At 32.3% G+C, this 22,045-nt stretch overlaps 1 protein-coding gene across 2 annotated transcripts; it reads left to right on the top strand.

Annotated features, from left to right (window-relative positions):
• On the top strand, positions 13,039–18,185 carry LOC109336709 (transcription factor bHLH13-like). Of its 2 annotated transcripts, XM_019573476.1 has the most exons (2): positions 13,039–13,926; positions 16,255–18,185. In XM_019573476.1, exons 1-2 carry the CDS (start codon positions 13,617–13,619, stop codon positions 17,808–17,810), a joined length of 1,866 nt encoding a protein of 621 aa, XP_019429021.1. In that variant the 5' UTR covers positions 13,039–13,616; the 3' UTR covers positions 17,811–18,185. The 2 variants fall into 2 exon arrangements, with proteins under 2 accessions (XP_019429021.1, XP_019429012.1); XM_019573467.1 differs by lacking the exon at positions 16,255–18,185 and having other exon boundaries at positions 13,039–15,857.

Below are 22,045 nucleotides of genomic sequence, written 5' to 3' on the forward strand. Positions count from 1 at the left end.
ACAAAAATACAATGCTAGCTTGGAGCATAAGTAACAGAAATATAGCGCTGCTTTGCCTAGGTTGATGTTGACCAAGAAACTAGGTTGGTGTTGAGCCACTCTGGCCTGGCGCTGAGCAATCTTGATCGGGGAATTCAACTTGGCCTGATGCTGAGTCATTCTGACAGAGGAAGCCAGTTTGGCCTGGTGCATGTGTATGGCTTTGGCCTTGACCCAAGCAGGTGGGATATGAGTCTCGGTCATATGCATAGACACTAACCGAGATGCCTAAAGCATGACTCGGTCATGTCCCATTTTGGCACGGTTGGCGCACCAATTTCCAGCCTTGTTTCTGGCATAGGCACATCAACCTTGAGTTTAGGCATATCATCATTAATCTTAGCTGACTTGTGCCTAGACATGCTAACATAAATTCTAAGCAAATCATTGTTAGGTGAATTACTTATAATAATATTAATGGTGTTAGTGAGATAAGAATCATTATACTTATGGTTATTTTTATCCTTTAATTTTGATACCCCCACAAGTTGGGACACATATGTTTAGGAGATCCAACTTGGTGTCTATGTTTTTGTACACAATTGGTCCTAAAGCTTTAGTCAAAGTATCAGCTAATTGTAAAGGAGTAGGAACAAGGAGAAACTTAATGAAACCATGGCTGCATTTCTCGCTTATTATATGGCAATCTATCTCAATATGCTTTGTCATTTCATGGAAAACAGGGTTAGAAGCCATGTATATGGCAGATTGGTTATCACAATACAAAAGAGTAGGCATAGAATAGGCAAATTGTAAATCTTGCAATACATAATTCAGCCAAGTAACTTAACAAGTAGTTAAGGCCATAACCCTATATTCAGCTTCACAAGAACTTCTAGAAACAGTGCTTTGTTTCTTTGATTTCTAGGAAATCAATGAATCACCTAGGTATATACAATATCCACTCACTGATCTTCTGGTATCTGAGTAGGATGTCCAATCATTATCATTGTAGGCTTTTAATTGCACAACAGAATGGGCAGAGTAAAATAATCCAAGAGCGTGAGATCCTTTGAGATATCTTAGGATTTTAAGGCAACATTGTGATGCAGAGTGGTAGGAGAGACCATAAATTGAGCTAATTGCTAAACATGAGCTCTAGGGATCATAGGATTGGATGAAGGTTTGCATCCAATCAATCCTGCATCAGAGACTGTCTCTAAAGCATATCTTCTTTGATTCATGGAAATCCCAGCCTTACTTCTAGTTATCTCAAATCCAAGAAAATACTTTAAACCACCTAAGTCTTTGGTTTTAAAAGTCCTATCTAAGATATGCTTGAGATTCTTAATCTCTAGAATGTTATTACTAGTAAGGATGATATTATCCACATAGACAAGAACAATTGAGATTAAATTCTTGGAAGACCATTTGATGAACAAGGAATGATCACTCTGGACTTATGGTAGGCATCTTTTATAAGGAAATTGGAGAGCTTGGCAAACCATTTCCTATTGGTTTGCTTAAGGCCATATAAGGATTTCTGAAGTTTACAAACTTGATTGGTTTGGGTGCTGGAAAGACTAAGAGGGATAGCCATATAAACTTCCTCATGTAAATCTCCATGGAGAATGTATTGTTTATATCCAATTGTTTGAGGTACCAATTATGTATGGAAGCCAAGGCTAATACAAGTCTAATAGTAGAGATTTTAGCAACATGTAGTTTCAAGATAGTCTACCCCTTTTGTCTGAGTATATCATTTTGCAACTAATCTAGCCTTTTGTCTCTCACTACTTCCATCAACCTTATATTTAACTTTAAACACCCATTTGCATCCTATAGAACACTTGTCTTTAGGTAAGTCTGTCATAATCTGTGTGTTGTTTTCTTGTAAAGTAGATAACTCCTTGTTAACAGCTTCCTGCCATTGAGGGGATTTAATGGTCTAAGAGTAAGTCATTGGTTCGAAGTTAGTGGTTAAAGAAAGAACTCTTGACCTATAATTGTAAGAAAGGCCATCATATCCCAAATAAACAGAGATGAGGTACTTAGTATTAGAGATAGGAACATTGGTTTTATTGAGTAAGGCAAAGTGATAGTCCGGAAGATAGGTAGGAGCCTTGGTTATGCTATTACTCCTTCTAAGATTTTGGTTCTCAAAATCCCTAGAGGATTGTTCATATATCTCATCACCAATTCCCTCAAGGTTGTTCCTATTCCTAGGCTAACATAGAGTTATATCATCAAAGATGATAGGATTGGGCAAACAACTTTCACATAAAGTTCTGTCAACTTCAGCATTAGAAGAGGTTTGCATTATGCTAGAATTGATATTTAACAACGCTCATTCAACATCATTTATGTGTTGAACGCTATTAAATATAAGACAGAAGAGAATTAACATCGCTTATTGAATAAAATGATGTTAAATGTATTATCTTTAACAACGCTTATTGAAACAAGCACTATTAAAGGTCATATTTCATATATTTAACAGTACTTCTTCAATAAGCATTGTTAAAGGTGTTGTCTTTAACAACGCTTATTGAAGAAAGCGTTGTTAAAAGTATTATCTTTAACAACATTTATTGAAGCAAGCGATGTTCAAGGTCATACATCATATATTTAACAACACTTCTTCAATAAGCATTGTTAAAGGTGTTATCTTTAACAATGCTTATTGAATAAAGTGTTGTTAAATGTGTTATCTTTAACAGCGCTTATTGAAGCAAGCGCTGTTAAAGTTCATATTTCATATATTTAACATCACTTCTTCAATAAGCACTATTAAACGCTTGTTTTAGTGAGCGAAAATATTTTCAAATTCAAAAACAAAACTTCACACAATAATATATTTCACTCAGTTTATTATTTCTCTTACTTTTCTTCTTCTCCATAAGTTACATTTTTCTATCTTTTGTTTTTAGTTTCTCTCTTCAAGCAAGTTATTGATTTTTGGTTTTTCTCTTCAAGCATAAGGTAAATTGTTATCTTATTTTAGCTCATTTATTTCTCTCTTCACTAATAGTGTGATCTTTATTTGTTGTGAAGTTATGCAGCTATGGTGTTCTAGGTTTCTAGCTACGATGAACATTGGAGGAGAAAAAATGAACAATTTGCATAAGATCTCACTACTCATATGTTATTTTATAATATTGGAATATGTTAAGGTTAAATGTAGTTAAAGTCGTTGGTGATTTAATAAATCTATTATAAATGCGGTGGAGTTGGACATGTTTGTCATGTATTTGATAGAATGTTTGGGAGATATATTTTCCTATTTAGAAACTAGACATTTAACAGCGCTTGTTTTAGTGAGCGCTGCAAAATGTCCACTTTCTAAAGCGCTACAAAAAACGATGTTGAATATAACCTTATGTACTATTGCTTTCACATAGAAAGCGCCACAAAAGCGTTGTTAAATGATAATTTTAAGCGTTGTTGTTTTGCTATTCTGGCGTAGTGTTGAGGCATATAAGGGAAGATCTTCTCATAAAATATTACATTCCTACTAACCTCTATACTTTTAGTAGAAAGATTAAGAACAACATATCATTTTAATCCTTCCTTATAACCCAGAAAAAGAGCTTTGTTTGATCTAGGATCAAATTTATTTTTGGAATGGCTATATGTGCTAACATAGCATAGACATCCAAACACTTTTAAGGAGTCTATATTGGGTTGAATTTTAAACAACATCTCATGAGGGGTTTTCTTGTCAAGAATAAAAGTAGGAAGTATATTGATTATATGAACAAAGTGCTTTAGAGAAAAAGACCAATAAATCTTTGAATTAATAGAGCTCTAGCTACATTCAAAAGGTGTTGATGTTTTCTCTCAGCTATTCCATTTTTTTAGGAGTATAGATGCATGTGGTTTGGTGCATAATCCCTTTACTAGCATATAAGCCTTTCATATTAAACTCAAGACCATTACCACTCCTAATAGTCTTAACCTTAACACTAAGTTGGTTTTCTATCATTAAGATAAAATCTTATAGGTTCTTGGATGTTTCTGCCTTAGATCTCATCAAATATATCCAAGTATATCTGCTATAATCATCTACTATGGATAGTAAGTATTTGTAACCTTAGATGGAAGGTATAGGGAAATGACCCCATATGACAACATGTATCAACTCAAGTCTATGCAAAGATTGAGTGTTACTTAAAGGAAAAGGTAATTTCTTCTGCTCAGCTTGATGACAAACATCACATATGTAATCTTTATCAAATGCAACAAAGGGAAAATTGTTCTTCATTTTATTCATACAATTGTGAGATGCATGTCCTAATCTAAAATGTCATACATTGGAATCATATACTGAAGCAGAAAAATTTAAATGATGTAAACACTTATAAGCCTTCAACACATATAGGTCACTGATTGATTTAGCTGAACCAATCATCCTCCAAGACTTCTTCTCCTGGATTTTATAACAATTGGCATCAAAGGACAACACACATTTACAACTTAGTGCAAATCTAGATATAGAAATCATGTTATAAATCACAAGGTTAGAGAGAAGTAAAATTGTACTAGAAATCTTGGCTATTACCTCATTTCCATTAGGGAGCCTCACCCTAAGTAGAGAAAATTGTTAAACTAGAACTTATGTGGTCTGTAGCACCACTATCCAATATCCAATCAATGTAAAAATTTATAGTTTTAGAATTACCAGTTATATGTTGATCATGATTAGTTGAGGTGGCTGATAACACATTGCTAGTGTTGGTGGTTGGATCAACTTCATTAGATCTTAGTGCCTTCATTAGACTGCTGCAGCATGCTCACAAGTCTTTGATATTGCTCTTTACTCAAGCCATAAATTGTATTACTTTAATCTTTTTGGTGTTCCAAAATCTGAGCTTGGTTATCCATTCTTGAACTCACCACTGAAAGCACCAGACCATTTTTGCCAAATTTGGCTGGAAATTCATGCAACTTGTAGCATGTCTCCATTGTATGTCCATTTCTTTTACAATGAGTACAAAACTTGTTGTTTCATTAATTCTTGTTCCATGAGCCCCTTCCTGATCCATCCGAGTTGCCCCTTCCAAAATTGTTTGGCACAAAGGGCTTATTTGAACCTTGGCCTCTTCTGGAAGGACTTCCTCTCCTCCAATTGTTTGAGATAGACATAGCCTTGGATTCCAAATCTTGTCAATATATATGTCTTTCTTGTTGAATGATGAGGGAAAACACTTAACTCATGCTAGATAGAGGATCCATGAATATTATTTGAGATCTCACTCCAGAATATGAATCATTGAGTCCTCTATGGAATACTATCACTTTATCTTCCATCGTATACATCTTCACATCCAAGATAACTTCACCACAATATGGTACCTCACATCTGCACTTTGGCATGGGTCTGAATTTTTCAAGCTCATCCCAAAGGATCTTTAATTCTATGAAATAGTTGGACACATTGAGATCATTTTGCTTGAAATTGGTAATGGTTCTTTGTAACTCTGCAATCTTGTATAGGTTTCCTTGAGAGAACTTTTCACTCAACTCATATTTTATATCATATGCTTTATCAATCCAAATGATACTTTGTGCTATTGAAGGTTTCACTGACCTTGTTATCCAAGAAATCACGATATTGTTAGCTCTCTCCTATGCTCTATAGATTGGATGTGTCTTTGCAGTCATCTTGATTGTCTCATCAACAAAAAATAAGCTTCTATTTGGATATGAGGCTCATCCTCATTGCCATATCCCACTGATGATAATTCTCACCATTGAGAAGGGTGATACAAGAGCACTTGCTGGATTCTCCGAGGGATGATTATGATATGGTGAATCCGGATCTTGGGTGGGATTCAAGTGTGTGTATGTGTGTTACATTGGGATTAGATGATATGTCAAAATACATGGTGAATGTAGTAGAGCTCTAAAACAGCACTGATACCATCTAAGAAAAAGATTAAGGAACTTGGGTTCTTCTTCACCAAAGAAGAAGAGAAAAACAAAGAATGAGAGAACAAAAAGTATAAGAGTGAATACTTTTATTGATTATGAAAAGTGATGATTAAACAAAACTATTCTCCATATTTATAGGCGGAGAATCTAAATAACTGAAATAACTAATTAACAAACTAATTGTCACGTGTTAATAGTGAGAAAATATAAAAATACAATGTTAGCTTGGAGCACAAGTAACATAAAATATAATGTTGTTGTGCCTAGGTTGATGATGACTGAGAAACCAGGTTAGTGTTGAGCCACTCTGGCTTGGGGCTGAGCAATCTTGACCGAGGAATTTAACTTGGCCTGATACTGATTCCTTCTGACCGAGGAAGCCACTTTGGCATGGTGTGTGTGCATGGCTTTGGCCTGGTTCGTCTTGATCGAGGAAATGTAAGCATCCTGATGTGTGGCTTTGGCCTTGACCCAAGCAGGTGGGATATGAGTCTTGATCATGATGCATAGACAATGGCCGAGATGCCTAAAGCCTGACTCGGTCATGTCCCATTTTGGCACGGTCATGGGCAATGCATGAGCCAATCTTGGCGCACCAATTTCCAGCCTTGTTTCTGGCATAGGTACATCAACCTTGAGCTTAGACATAACATCATTGATCTTAGTTGACTTGTGCTTGGGCATGTTAACATCAATTCTAAGCAAATCATTGTTTGGCAAATTACTTATAATATTATTTATGGTATTAGTGTGATAAGAATCATTATACTTATGGTTATTTTTATCCTTTAATTTTGATATATTCAATTCCGAAAAGGGTCACTTATGACCGCAAAAATTGATATGTCATGTGTTGATACACAACATAATGGACATTATCACTTGATTATTAAACTACTTTTAATTCAAAATTTATTTATAATATTATCAAAAGGACATCACTTAATGACTGAATATCTTATAATTTAAAACTTATGTATGTGCCCTTTAAATATGTCATTACCTGATCAGTAACGTATAGGGGCCCATATCTCATGACATTATCAGATTATCTCACCATTAACGTTTTTCAATTCAACTTTTTATTAAATTTTATTTGTTCATTGATAATATTGTCTAACTCATATTAATAAGATATTTATTTATAACGTTGTCATTTGCATATTGGAAACAGTATTTTACTATCTCATAATTCAAGCATCAAGAGGCATATAATGTGACATTAATTTATCATTTAACCTTTCCTAATTGAAATGCTTATTTATTTGTTTATTATTAATAGTATCATATGATTTTAGAAACCAATTATGTCACATGATCATTCAACTGAGGACCCTGTCATATGATAAAGTCTAATAATTTAGCATTTTTCATTTCAATTTTTTAATAACAAGATTACGAGGGAATCATACATAGATCCTATCCATCTATGAGGACAAATTATAGGACCCTGGGCATATCTTATCTCTCTTATACACTTGGCTTATATGGTTATAATACTGAGTAGAGCATGCGAGTCTCTTCAGGTACCCCATCTCAAGCATATCTATAGTTGATCAAAATGCACTCTAGCATACAATAAAAAAGCATTCTAACTGAAAAGCATTCAGCATATCCACAATGTTTTATTATTTGATTCAAATATTTTTTTTATGGGTTCCTCAATCTAATCTCAATAGACTCTCGAGTTGAGTATTAACTTAAACTTATGTGCAAGGCTAATATTAGTCTTCACTAAAGTGTTAAACTTGAGTTATTTATCCTAGTTATCTACTCTTCTTATAACACATAATTTAATTCATATTTTATTATATATATATATATATATAGATTAAAAATCCAAACATTAAAATTATAGCATCTTTAACTAGATATTCTAATCAGTACTGTCAACTTTCAGATATTATATAGGTCCTTACGACAATTATCTTAGTAAAACAAAGACAGTGACAAACAAAAACTATGTTTTATATATTAACCATCATTTTAACAATATAAATGACAAAAACATAGTTTTATATATTAACCATCAATTTTACAATATAAATGATCCTTTTGAATTACTAGATTTACCTCTTTTAGAATTTGAGGAGCATCATACCAAAACATTTATACACGACTACACATACATGATATTTAACTCAAACATTTATTTCACTTTCCATACCATTAAGTGCTGTTTTATAAAATTATTTAAACGTGAGCAACTTACAATGCTTGTGACATAAAAAGACAACATTTCTATTTTTTAAAGTTTTAAATACATATAATATAATATTCAATACCTCACTTATATTAATATATGATATATATATATATAACTAATGAGTGTTGGTTAAAGTGGTGTTTTATTCTCCTTAAATAATGTTTTAGTTTCGAGTCTTGTAGATAAAAGAAATATTCATTAAAAGAATTAGTCTCACATACCTATATTCTCAGTTCGGATGAGATTGACTCCGATATAAATACCGAAAGAAAAAAAATATATATATATATATATATATATATATATTATAACTTGACCATATATATTACCTCATATAAATAATATATAATTAACTATATTAAAAATAATGGAAAGTTTTACTGGAATAATATGGACACAACTATAAATTGAGTAAAAGTAAAAACAAAAACAATAAAAATGTAACTTATATATATAGACATAATAAGAATAATACAATTTGTTGGGAGAATCAATCACACATTTTAAAAGAGATTAATTATTCATCGATGAAGATATGAGATATTCTTGGTAAAATAAAAAAAACACTAGTAGGTAGTAGCTTTGAAATGTTAGTTGCTCTTGTCTATTAGTGTCAAAATAATTGAAGTAAGAAAATGATAAGAATTTAAGGATATCATGGATGAGGATATTTTAGTGTGATATAGACCAAACATCTTTTACAGATATTTCTTCCTTTGTTTTAATTTAGCAAAACGTAGTACGATCCTACTTTGTTTTTGGTGGGAGACAACAATCAATCTCATCTTTAACGTGCAACCACAAAATTCCGAAAATCATTACCGCGAGTCACATGTGATGAATTGCGTGCCACTGTTTGGCACGAGTATCTACAATTTATATATTGATTGATTCCTTAAACTTGAAGGTAACTTGTCATCACTTTCATTATTTATCAACTTAAAATTCATCATGTGTTCGGTATTTAAAATATTTTTTTATGGAGATACCTTTGTATAGACTTTATTTAGAATATAAATGCTTCTTCAGCATGCTTCAGCATATTTAAGGAGATAGATCTCACGTCTATCCAGTTTGGAACAATATATGGTTAGTCTAATCACCATTCTTTCACATGGGAATGAATATATTTGATTACAAAGTATAAACGTTAAATCCTATTAAATCTTTATTATATTATTGTATTAGGTTGAATATTGAAGGTTGAATTATTAAAATTTTAGAAACAATATTTGGAAGAAATAATTACACATCCTAAATATTTAAAGTATTATATAACACTAGTATTTGATATTTAATACTTTTATTATTATTTTTCAATACATATTAAAATATCAGTCAATAGGAACATACGTAATGATAAAAATTATACATATTTAACTCAAAATACAATACAAAATAGTTTATTTGTTGACAATATAATTTTTTTATATCATTCCATCATATATCACTTATACTTAAATTAGAAAGTAATAATATGATCTCAAAATTATATCCTTTATATATAGGGATGACAATAAAAATTGAACTCGTGTGTACCCACCCGAACCCAGCCCCTGAATTTAACGGAGAAAACCTAATGTGAATGGGTTCGGCTTTTACTCGGGTTTAAATTTTAGGTTCAGGTTTGGTATATCAAAGACCCTAACCCAAACTCGCACCAAAGTAATGTAATTCAATTTAAAATTGAAATTTCTACCCTGTACCAATTATTTTTTATTTCTAATTTTAGTTTACATACTATTGGATATTCAAACATAAAAGAAATGAAATAATACAAGAGAAAATAGAAATGTTAGAGAAAAATTACACGAAAATAATATCATATATTTTCTTAATACATTATAATTTTCTTGTTCGGGTTACCCGAAACCCGACAAGTTCGGGGATGATATTTTTATTTTCAACCCCGTTGAATTTAGGTTCGAGCTCGAGTTTTAAATTTCGGATTTGAGTTTGGGTATGTGCAAACTCGACCTCAAACCGTCCGTTTGTCATTCCTATTTATATACAATGAATACGTTACTCCCATTTGGTCTCAAATTCCAACTAGATAACGTGGTAAACGTTTAACTGTGGTTAGTCCAAACAAACCATAGTTGATTAATATTTGCAGTTAGAACTTCAGATGAAGTGCTCATTTCTCTTTTCTATCTTATGTTTCAACCTTTATGGTTCTTTGTTTCATTCCATGAACTTTCACTTTGTACGAGGAAGAAAATAAAGCCAATTTTTCCCTTTATTTTTTATTCGTGAAACATGCTTCTCCTTGTTAACACCCTTTTGATAACTTGAATTCTCAGTTTACTCATAATGTCTGTTTCACAACTGTTGTTGTTTTAACCTTCATCTATATATATATATATATTTTCAGTCCAAGCTTCCATATCTTCTGATTTTGTGTTTTCTGAATCCAGAATTAATTCTTGTGAGATCTGAGATTGGTTTTGTTGTCCAGTGCTTCATTTGAGGCACATGATTTGTTTTTATTGTTGTTGCAGAATTTAAGCTTAGATGGAAGAGGAGAAGAGCTTTTTTTATTGGTGGGGTGAGATTTGCTTGTGGGGCTTGAGAAAGTTGAGATTTTTTGGCACTAGTTACACTCAATTTTAATCATTAATATTTTTAAATCTAATGGATGAGTGAAATAAGTCATGAGAGAGAAAATGATGAATTTTAGATCATTTTTAAGTTTCGCTCATTTGGTCTATTGGATTTAAAAAATCAATAGCTGAAATTGAGTGTAACTAATATAACATAACTTTGGTGTAAACAGATTCCTCTTTTATATATATATATACATTTATTTCACTTTCCATACCATTAAGTGCTGTTTTATAAAATTATTTAAACGTGAGCAACTTACAATGCTTGTGACATAAAAAGACAACATTTCTATTTTTTAAAGTTTTAAATACATATAATATAATATTCAATACCTCACTTATATTAATATATGATATATATATATATAACTAATGAGTGTTGGTTAAAGTGGTGTTTTATTCTCCTTAAATAATGTTTTAGTTTCGAGTCTTGTAGATAAAAGAAATATTCATTAAAAGAATTAGTCTCACATACCTATATTCTCAGTTCGGATGAGATTGACTCCGATATAAATACCGAAAGAAAAAAAATATATATATATATATATATATATATATATTATAACTTGACCATATATATTACCTCATATAAATAATATATAATTAACTATATTAAAAATAATGGAAAGTTTTACTGGAATAATATGGACACAACTATAAATTGAGTAAAAGTAAAAACAAAAACAATAAAAATGTAACTTATATATATAGACATAATAAGAATAATACAATTTGTTGGGAGAATCAATCACACATTTTAAAAGAGATTAATTATTCATCGATGAAGATATGAGATATTCTTGGTAAAATAAAAAAAACACTAGTAGGTAGTAGCTTTGAAATGTTAGTTGCTCTTGTCTATTAGTGTCAAAATAATTGAAGTAAGAAAATGATAAGAATTTAAGGATATCATGGATGAGGATATTTTAGTGTGATATAGACCAAACATCTTTTACAGATATTTCTTCCTTTGTTTTAATTTAGCAAAACGTAGTACGATCCTACTTTGTTTTTGGTGGGAGACAACAATCAATCTCATCTTTAACGTGCAACCACAAAATTCCGAAAATCATTACCGCGAGTCACATGTGATGAATTGCGTGCCACTGTTTGGCACGAGTATCTACAATTTATATATTGATTGATTCCTTAAACTTGAAGGTAACTTGTCATCACTTTCATTATTTATCAACTTAAAATTCATCATGTGTTCGGTATTTAAAATATTTTTTTATGGAGATACCTTTGTATAGACTTTATTTAGAATATAAATGCTTCTTCAGCATGCTTCAGCATATTTAAGGAGATAGATCTCACGTCTATCCAGTTTGGAACAATATATGGTTAGTCTAATCACCATTCTTTCACATGGGAATGAATATATTTGATTACAAAGTATAAACGTTAAATCCTATTAAATCTTTATTATATTATTGTATTAGGTTGAATATTGAAGGTTGAATTATTAAAATTTTAGAAACAATATTTGGAAGAAATAATTACACATCCTAAATATTTAAAGTATTATATAACACTAGTATTTGATATTTAATACTTTTATTATTATTTTTCAATACATATTAAAATATCAGTCAATAGGAACATACGTAATGATAAAAATTATACATATTTAACTCAAAATACAATACAAAATAGTTTATTTGTTGACAATATAATTTTTTTATATCATTCCATCATATATCACTTATACTTAAATTAGAAAGTAATAATATGATCTCAAAATTATATCCTTTATATATAGGGATGACAATAAAAATTGAACTCGTGTGTACCCACCCGAACCCAGCCCCTGAATTTAACGGAGAAAACCTAATGTGAATGGGTTCGGCTTTTACTCGGGTTTAAATTTTAGGTTCAGGTTTGGTATATCAAAGACCCTAACCCAAACTCGCACCAAAGTAATGTAATTCAATTTAAAATTGAAATTTCTACCCTGTACCAATTATTTTTTATTTCTAATTTTAGTTTACATACTATTGGATATTCAAACATAAAAGAAATGAAATAATACAAGAGAAAATAGAAATGTTAGAGAAAAATTACACGAAAATAATATCATATATTTTCTTAATACATTATAATTTTCTTGTTCGGGTTACCCGAAACCCGACAAGTTCGGGGATGATATTTTTATTTTCAACCCCGTTGAATTTAGGTTCGAGCTCGAGTTTTAAATTTCGGATTTGAGTTTGGGTATGTGCAAACTCGACCTCAAACCGTCCGTTTGTCATTCCTATTTATATACAATGAATACGTTACTCCCATTTGGTCTCAAATTCCAACTAGATAACGTGGTAAACGTTTAACTGTGGTTAGTCCAAACAAACCATAGTTGATTAATATTTGCAGTTAGAACTTCAGATGAAGTGCTCATTTCTCTTTTCTATCTTATGTTTCAACCTTTATGGTTCTTTGTTTCATTCCATGAACTTTCACTTTGTACGAGGAAGAAAATAAAGCCAATTTTTCCCTTTATTTTTTATTCGTGAAACATGCTTCTCCTTGTTAACACCCTTTTGATAACTTGAATTCTCAGTTTACTCATAATGTCTGTTTCACAACTGTTGTTGTTTTAACCTTCATCTATATATATATATATATTTTCAGTCCAAGCTTCCATATCTTCTGATTTTGTGTTTTCTGAATCCAGAATTAATTCTTGTGAGATCTGAGATTGGTTTTGTTGTCCAGTGCTTCATTTGAGGCACATGATTTGTTTTTATTGTTGTTGCAGAATTTAAGCTTAGATGGAAGAGGAGAAGAGCTTTTTTTATTGGTGGGGTGAGATTTGATTGTGGGGTTTGAGAAAGTTGAGATTTTTTTGGTTTTTACTTTCTGGGTTTGTTTGTGTTTTACTTTCTGTTTTGAAGATGAAGATTGAGATGGGTTTAGGAGGTGGTGGGTTATGGAATGATGAAGAAAAAACCATGGTGGCTATGGTTCTAGGCACTCATGCTTTCGATTATTTGTTTACCAACTCTTTTTCAAATGAAAATCTGTTAATGACAATAGGAAGTGGTGAGAATCTGCAGAAGAAGCTCTCAGATCTTGTGGAACTTCCCAACATGTCAAATTTCAGCTGGAACTATGCAATTTTCTGGCAACTTTCACAGTCCAAATATGGAGACTTGGTTCTTGGTTGGGGTGATGGGTGTTGCAGGGAACCCAATGAAGGAGAAGGTGGCAGTGGTGGTGGAGTTAGAGGGACTCTGAGCCTTGGCATGAATGATGAGATGCAACAGAAGATAAGGAAGAGAGTGCTTCAGAAGCTGCACACAACTTTTGGTGATTCAGATGAAGAAAACTATGCTTTTGGATTAGACCATGTTACTGACACAGAGATGTTCTTTCTTGTGTCCATGTACTTCTCCTTCCCTCGTGGACATGGTGGTCCAGGTAAGTGCTTTGCATCAGGGAAACCCTTGTGGCTCATTGATGTTATGAAATCTAGTTCTGATGATTACTGTGTGAGATCTTTCTTGGCTAAATCGGCTGGAATTCAGACTATTGTTTTGGTACCTACTGATTTGGGTGTTTTGGAGTTAGGTTCTGTTAGGATAGTGAAGGAAGACTTTGATTTGTTGCATGCTGTGAAATCTGTGTTTTCAGCTCCATCATCATTCGCCATGTTTAGTAAGCCAATTTCGGCAAACTCTGAGAAAAGAGATGGTAATGCCCTTTTTCCTGGTTTAGGAACTGGGGATAGTAACAAAAGCAAGAGCATTAATAAAGTAGAGGCAAATGGAGCACTAAAAGTTTTTGGGCAAAATTTCAACACTTTGAATTCAGGTCATACGACTCATTTCAGGGAGAAACTTGCTGTTAGGAAAATGGAGAGGCCTCCTTGGAGAGGTCACCCTAATGGGAATAGAGGCATTGGCTTTCCGAATGTGCAAAATGGTATTCATGGTTCGAATTGGGGAGCTAGTACTCAAGGTGTGAGGCCGCCACCTAGCCCTGTGGAAACTCCTAGGTCTTCCACAAGGAATGTACCAGAGCTGGCAAATGGTGCAAGACATGATTTCATGCTTAACAACTGTCTTCCACCGCAACGGCTGGGGCAAATGCAAATTGATTTCTCAGGTGCCACTTCAAGGTCTAATGTGATTGCTGAATCTGAGCTTTCTGATGTTGAGGCATCATGCAAGGAGGGCAAGCCGAGTACAGCTGATGAGAGGAGGCCTAGGAAGCGAGGGAGGAAGCCTGCCAATGGAAGGGAAGAACCCCTGAATCACGTGGAAGCAGAGAGACAAAGGCGTGAGAAGCTGAACCAGCGGTTCTATGCGTTACGAGCTGTTGTTCCAAATATCTCCAAGATGGATAAGGCATCTCTTTTGGGAGATGCTATTGCTTACATCAATGAGCTTCAGGCAAAACTCAAGATCATGGAGTCTCAGAGAGGAGATAGGTTTGGAAGCACATCCATGGATAAATCGGCATCAGAGGCAGCCAACTCAAAAACAGAAACTTGTGACGTGGATATTGAAACTGTTCAAGATAGAGTCATTGTAAAGGTGAGCTGCCCTATTCATGATCACCCTGTATCAAAAGTGATTCAGGCATTCAAAGAAGCAGAAATCAGCGTTGTAGAGTCAAAACTCGCAGCTTCGAATGATACTGTCTTACATACATTCGTGATCAAGTCCCGAAGACCTGAACAGCTTACAAAGGAGAAGTTGATTGCAGTGTTTTCTGGAGAATCCAACTCCTTACAGCCGTTGTCATCGGTTAGTTAGCCCGGAGAATTGCAATTAACTTAGTCCCTATGTATATGATACATGGAGAAGAACCAAAAATCCAAATCATCCTAAGAAAATTGTTATACAACATATGATTCAAAAGAAAAGTAGTGGCAAGTTAGAGAAGTAGAACAACAATAGCTCCTATTAGTCATGTAGGAAGCTGATTTATGTTTGTCTATAGTATACATAGTTCATCATATCAAGTATCATTCAGCAAGGTCAAATTTTGTTTAGTTTAATCAATTTACCATTCTATCTTGGTCATAATAGCATAGTGTTTCTTTCTTTTTCTTTTCTTTTGCTGTACCAAGTACTGTGCATAACAGCAAAGTATTACTTAATTATCTGCTGCTTTTCTTATTTGACTCATTTCTTCAGATAGATATATTCTCTCTCTTTTTTAATAGTATAGGTTAATTTCAGATTTGTATTCCTTTCTTGTGATAATGTTTTAGCTTGTCTAAAGAAGATTTTCCTTTAATAGGAAGGTTAGTTTTTCTTAAATATTTTAAGCCCTTAATTTTTCTCCTTTAGAATTCTATGGAAATGGTAACTGTTGCTTTTCTTTGTGCCACTTATTGTTTTATTTTTCAATCTTAGCAAAGAGCAACTAAATAAATCAGGCAGAATCGTTGAAGCAAATGAAAAAGAGTAAAGGTACTAGGTAGTGCCCTTAAATTGTAGAGAATGTTTTTAATAATATATCCTTCTACAAAATTGTCTAACAGCACAATAAAACCATATTTATCACTCAATGAAGGAGAAGGTGGCAGTGGTGGTGGAGTTAGAGGGACTCTGAGCCTTGGCATGAATGATGAGATGCAACAGAAGATAAGGAAGAGAGTGCTTCAGAAGCTGCACACAACTTTTGGTGATTCAGATGAAGAAAACTATGCTTTTGGATTAGACCATGTTACTGACACAGAGATGTTCTTTCTTGTGTCCATGTACTTCTCCTTCCCTCGTGGACATGGTGGTCCAGGTAAGTGCTTTGCATCAGGGAAACCCTTGTGGCTCATTGATGTTATGAAATCTAGTTCTGATGATTACTGTGTGAGATCTTTCTTGGCTAAATCGGCTGGAATTCAGACTATTGTTTTGGTACCTACTGATTTGGGTGTTTTGGAGTTAGGTTCTGTTAGGATAGTGAAGGAAGACTTTGATTTGTTGCATGCTGTGAAATCTGTGTTTTCAGCTCCATCATCATTCGCCATGTTTAGTAAGCCAATTTCGGCAAACTCTGAGAAAAGAGATGGTAATGCCCTTTTTCCTGGTTTAGGAACTGGGGATAGTAACAAAAGCAAGAGCATTAATAAAGTAGAGGCAAATGGAGCACTAAAAGTTTTTGGGCAAAATTTCAACACTTTGAATTCAGGTCATACGACTCATTTCAGGGAGAAACTTGCTGTTAGGAAAATGGAGAGGCCTCCTTGGAGAGGTCACCCTAATGGGAATAGAGGCATTGGCTTTCCGAATGTGCAAAATGGTATTCATGGTTCGAATTGGGGAGCTAGTACTCAAGGTGTGAGGCCGCCACCTAGCCCTGTGGAAACTCCTAGGTCTTCCACAAGGAATGTACCAGAGCTGGCAAATGGTGCAAGACATGATTTCATGCTTAACAACTGTCTTCCACCGCAACGGCTGGGGCAAATGCAAATTGATTTCTCAGGTGCCACTTCAAGGTCTAATGTGATTGCTGAATCTGAGCTTTCTGATGTTGAGGCATCATGCAAGGAGGGCAAGCCGAGTACAGCTGATGAGAGGAGGCCTAGGAAGCGAGGGAGGAAGCCTGCCAATGGAAGGGAAGAACCCCTGAATCACGTGGAAGCAGAGAGACAAAGGCGTGAGAAGCTGAACCAGCGGTTCTATGCGTTACGAGCTGTTGTTCCAAATATCTCCAAGATGGATAAGGCATCTCTTTTGGGAGATGCTATTGCTTACATCAATGAGCTTCAGGCAAAACTCAAGATCATGGAGTCTCAGAGAGGAGATAGGTTTGGAAGCACATCCATGGATAAATCGGCATCAGAGGCAGCCAACTCAAAAACAGAAACTTGTGACGTGGATATTGAAACTGTTCAAGATAGAGTCATTGTAAAGGTGAGCTGCCCTATTCATGATCACCCTGTATCAAAAGTGATTCAGGCATTCAAAGAAGCAGAAATCAGCGTTGTAGAGTCAAAACTCGCAGCTTCGAATGATACTGTCTTACATACATTCGTGATCAAGTCCCGAAGACCTGAACAGCTTACAAAGGAGAAGTTGATTGCAGTGTTTTCTGGAGAATCCAACTCCTTACAGCCGTTGTCATCGGTTAGTTAGCCCGGAGAATTGCAATTAACTTAGTCCCTATGTATATGATACATGGAGAAGAACCAAAAATCCAAATCATCCTAAGAAAATTGTTATACAACATATGATTCAAAAGAAAAGTAGTGGCAAGTTAGAGAAGTAGAACAACAATAGCTCCTATTAGTCATGTAGGAAGCTGATTTATGTTTGTCTATAGTATACATAGTTCATCATATCAAGTATCATTCAGCAAGGTCAAATTTTGTTTAGTTTAATCAATTTACCATTCTATCTTGGTCATAATAGCATAGTGTTTCTTTCTTTTTCTTTTCTTTTGCTGTACCAAGTACTGTGCATAACAGCAAAGTATTACTTAATTATCTGCTGCTTTTCTTATTTGACTCATTTCTTCAGATAGATATATTCTCTCTCTTTTTTAATAGTATAGGTTAATTTCAGATTTGTATTCCTTTCTTGTGATAATGTTTTAGCTTGTCTAAAGAAGATTTTCCTTTAATAGGAAGGTTAGTTTTTCTTAAATATTTTAAGCCCTTAATTTTTCTCCTTTAGAATTCTATGGAAATGGTAACTGTTGCTTTTCTTTGTGCCACTTATTGTTTTATTTTTCAATCTTAGCAAAGAGCAACTAAATAAATCAGGCAGAATCGTTGAAGCAAATGAAAAAGAGTAAAGGTACTAGGTAGTGCCCTTAAATTGTAGAGAATGTTTTTAATAATATATCCTTCTACAAAATTGTCTAACAGCACAATAAAACCATATTTATCACTTATAAATTAACTATTAACAAATAAAGTATTATTTTATGATAATATTATTTTTATGGTGTCTGAGAATTTGTAGAAGAATTGTTGTTATTTTCCTCCTTCTAGTAATGGTTTTGACTATGAAACAAAGATTATATGTTTTCACTCATGTTATTGTTTTATATTCTCTTTAATGAAAAAAATGTCATTTAATTAAAAATAAAAATGAAAAATCATAGAAATAATATTGTTATATAATATTGAGAAAGTTGATCGGCTAGATCCAAGTTGAGGTATCTAATGAAAAAAATAAGGATTATTTATAGAAAAGGCTAAACTTAGTTTTTAATATTCTTAGGCAGCAAATAAAATAAAATGAAAACACAATTATCATTGAGCAAAAATAAATAAATAAATAGAAGCACTATTGTGCAAAGTTAAAGTAAGAAATAAATAATATTTTCGGTGGTCCCACTGGTCCTGCAGTGTATCTGCGTCGTGTGACTCGTGTCCAATATATTTATGAATTGTGAAACGTTCACGTGCCGTGTTCTTTTCAACCAATGAGTTAAGAATCATGTGGTGCATGTGTTCGGACTTTGGAAAAAAAGAACAAAAAGAAAGAAGAAAAAGTAAGTTTAAAATCGATATGTGAAAGAAAGTGTGTGTGACTAAACTATTCTGACATATGCTGTTGTTGCTGTTGGTGGAAACCCAACAACTTCGTGTCAAATTTGCGTGGATTATTTTCCTATGGCTGATGTTATTATGCATCGTCCACTATTATTCGTATTTCTTTCTCTATATTTTTATTTGTGTAGTTAATGACTACTATTTGTAGAATTTAATAAGATCAAGAAAAATAAATTTATTCATTAGAGTTAAAGAATTTAAATTGATATAGTTTAATGATTAATTTTAATAATTGACAGATTTAAATTTATTCATTATATCCAATGAATATATATTGATATATACATTTGGGGAAAAGTATTCGATTCATCCAAAAAACAAACATTCACAAATGATATTCTTTACTTTTTAATTTCATTCAATATCATAACTCTCATTTTCTTGTAGTGTTTCGCATTCTCATGTTGATTTTTATTAGATTGAGATCTACTTTATAACATCTGAATAGAGTTAGTTTCAAAAGTTTGTTCTTAAATATATAACATATATAAATATTTGTTAAAAACTTTACAAATAGAACCTTAAATATTACATGTTTGTAGAATATTTCAAAAATAATAATTTTTTAAAAGTTAAAAAAACACTTTTTGAAAAGTGTTTTTAAAAAAAATTAAAAATATTTTTTCAATAAAAATTGAATTTTAAAAGCATTTCTTAAATGATTTTAAAATACTTTATTGCAATAATAGTTTTTAAAAGAAAGATTTTTTTTCAAAAGTGTTTTTACTTGAGGTTAAAAAAATCAAATACATTGAATATATATTCACCCAATTCATTAAATGGATTCATGGATGAATTAATCAGATTGGAATACTTCCATTAAGTTTGGGTATAAATAAATTTGATAATTTAAAATATGATTTAAATGAATTTTTATATACATTAATGATTGATTTTTCATCCATAGAATCTAATTTCATCTATTTGTCACCCATAGAGGCTATGACTGATATATTATATGTAAGTCAAGTTTGACATTGATGTAGTTAATAACAATCATTAGTCTTAATAACAATGAAATGAAATGTCATTTTGAGTTATGAAATGTATGATTAATGAGTTCATTATTAGGTTTAGTTGAGATAGGAGTTATAATCTTTAATAGGTAGATTGTCAATCTTTAACCATTTTGAATTTCATGATTCTTACATAAAAGAATAAGAATAAGAATATATATATATATATATATAAATATATAATATGTATATATATATATATAAATATATAATATGTATATGAGAGGGTATATGTTCTGGATCTTTTCTTTCTCATGAGGAGACAGAAAAACTCTTTTGTGATTTTGTATATTTAGGATCATAATTATAACTCGATGTTTTAACAAATATAATTCTTATTACCTTATGAGCCAACATAGATATCACTTATTAAACTTATCATCCTCTAGAAGTCATATGGATTATCAATATTATATAACATATTTTATAACTTCTTAAATAAATAATTAATATAATTATATTAAAAATATGATACCAAAATATTAATTAGAAATTATACCTTGGTTGTACAACATTAATTCAATAATGGGTAGCTCAACCTAATAATATGGTTCCAACCTAACATATGTTTTAAATCAGGTCTAGTACACATTGGAAGCAATATTTCTCAATGAGGTTAACATTGTCGTGCAAATGGGCAATGGCCAATATTCTAATTGATCATGTATTTTCTCAAGAAAACTATAATACAAAGTTATGAACTTGGATTCATGAAAAGTTATTGGGTTAGATAATTACATATATACAACCATAAACACAAATTTGTATTCTTTAATGCATAGTGATAATCGTTCAACGCTCTCGGAAATATAGATGCAAATTAATTGAACCTTGTTAACAAGTTCTTTGTGTTATTATGTATTCTCTTTAATATTCATTTGGTCGTTTGTTCCTAACAATTGATATCAAATGACTCTTAACACATGTGCCAAAATCAAGGTGGAGAAACTCGATTGAACTGATAATTTTTTATTGTGGCAAATGCGAGTTAAGGATGGGTTGGCTGAACAAAGTCTATTTAAGGCGTTGTGTGATAATAAGTCATATAATATGAATCAATTAGATTGAGAAGAGTTAAAGGAGAAAGTTGCATGAACCATACGACTTTGTCCATCACATCAGGTATTATACCGCATTATGCATTTGACGTCACTAGCATATATATGAGAGACATTAAATAAGTATTTCATGTCCAAGTATCTAATAAACAAACTATATTTGAAACAATGACTCTCTATGACCCAAAGATATATGAGTGTATTCATTTCAATAACATCTCAACTAGGGGCGGTAAAATTATTCATAATCCAAAATCTATCCAAATCCATTCAAATTAAATCCACCCAAATCCATCCGTTAGAACTAATGGATTTAAATGGATAGTGTTGATAATGGATGGATTCAAATCCATCTATTATATCCAACTGATATACATGGGTATATCCACTTGGATGGATACCCAATCCATTCAAAAACAGAAAAATAAAAACAAATTTTTTCCCCAATTAATTCAATATTAATATAAAAAATCTCTCTCACCTTTCTAAGTACAGTCTCGCACACATTACAAAAGTTGAAAATTGCAATTGTGATTTTAAAAAGTGCTTATCAAAACGTATAAACGATTTTGGTCTTAGTGCTTTACCCTAACATCTTAATACAAAGTATGAATATATCATTTTGGTTATTGACTAATGTGATAATATAATAACAAAATGAAATATTTTAGGATGATGGACTGTTGCATACAACTTATGGAAGTCTCAATTATTAGGGGTGTAAGCGGTTCCGG

This window comes from Lupinus angustifolius, chromosome LG02 (genome assembly GCF_001865875.1).
Source record: "Lupinus angustifolius cultivar Tanjil chromosome LG02, LupAngTanjil_v1.0, whole genome shotgun sequence".
Taxonomy (NCBI): Eukaryota; Viridiplantae; Streptophyta; class Magnoliopsida; order Fabales; family Fabaceae; genus Lupinus; species Lupinus angustifolius.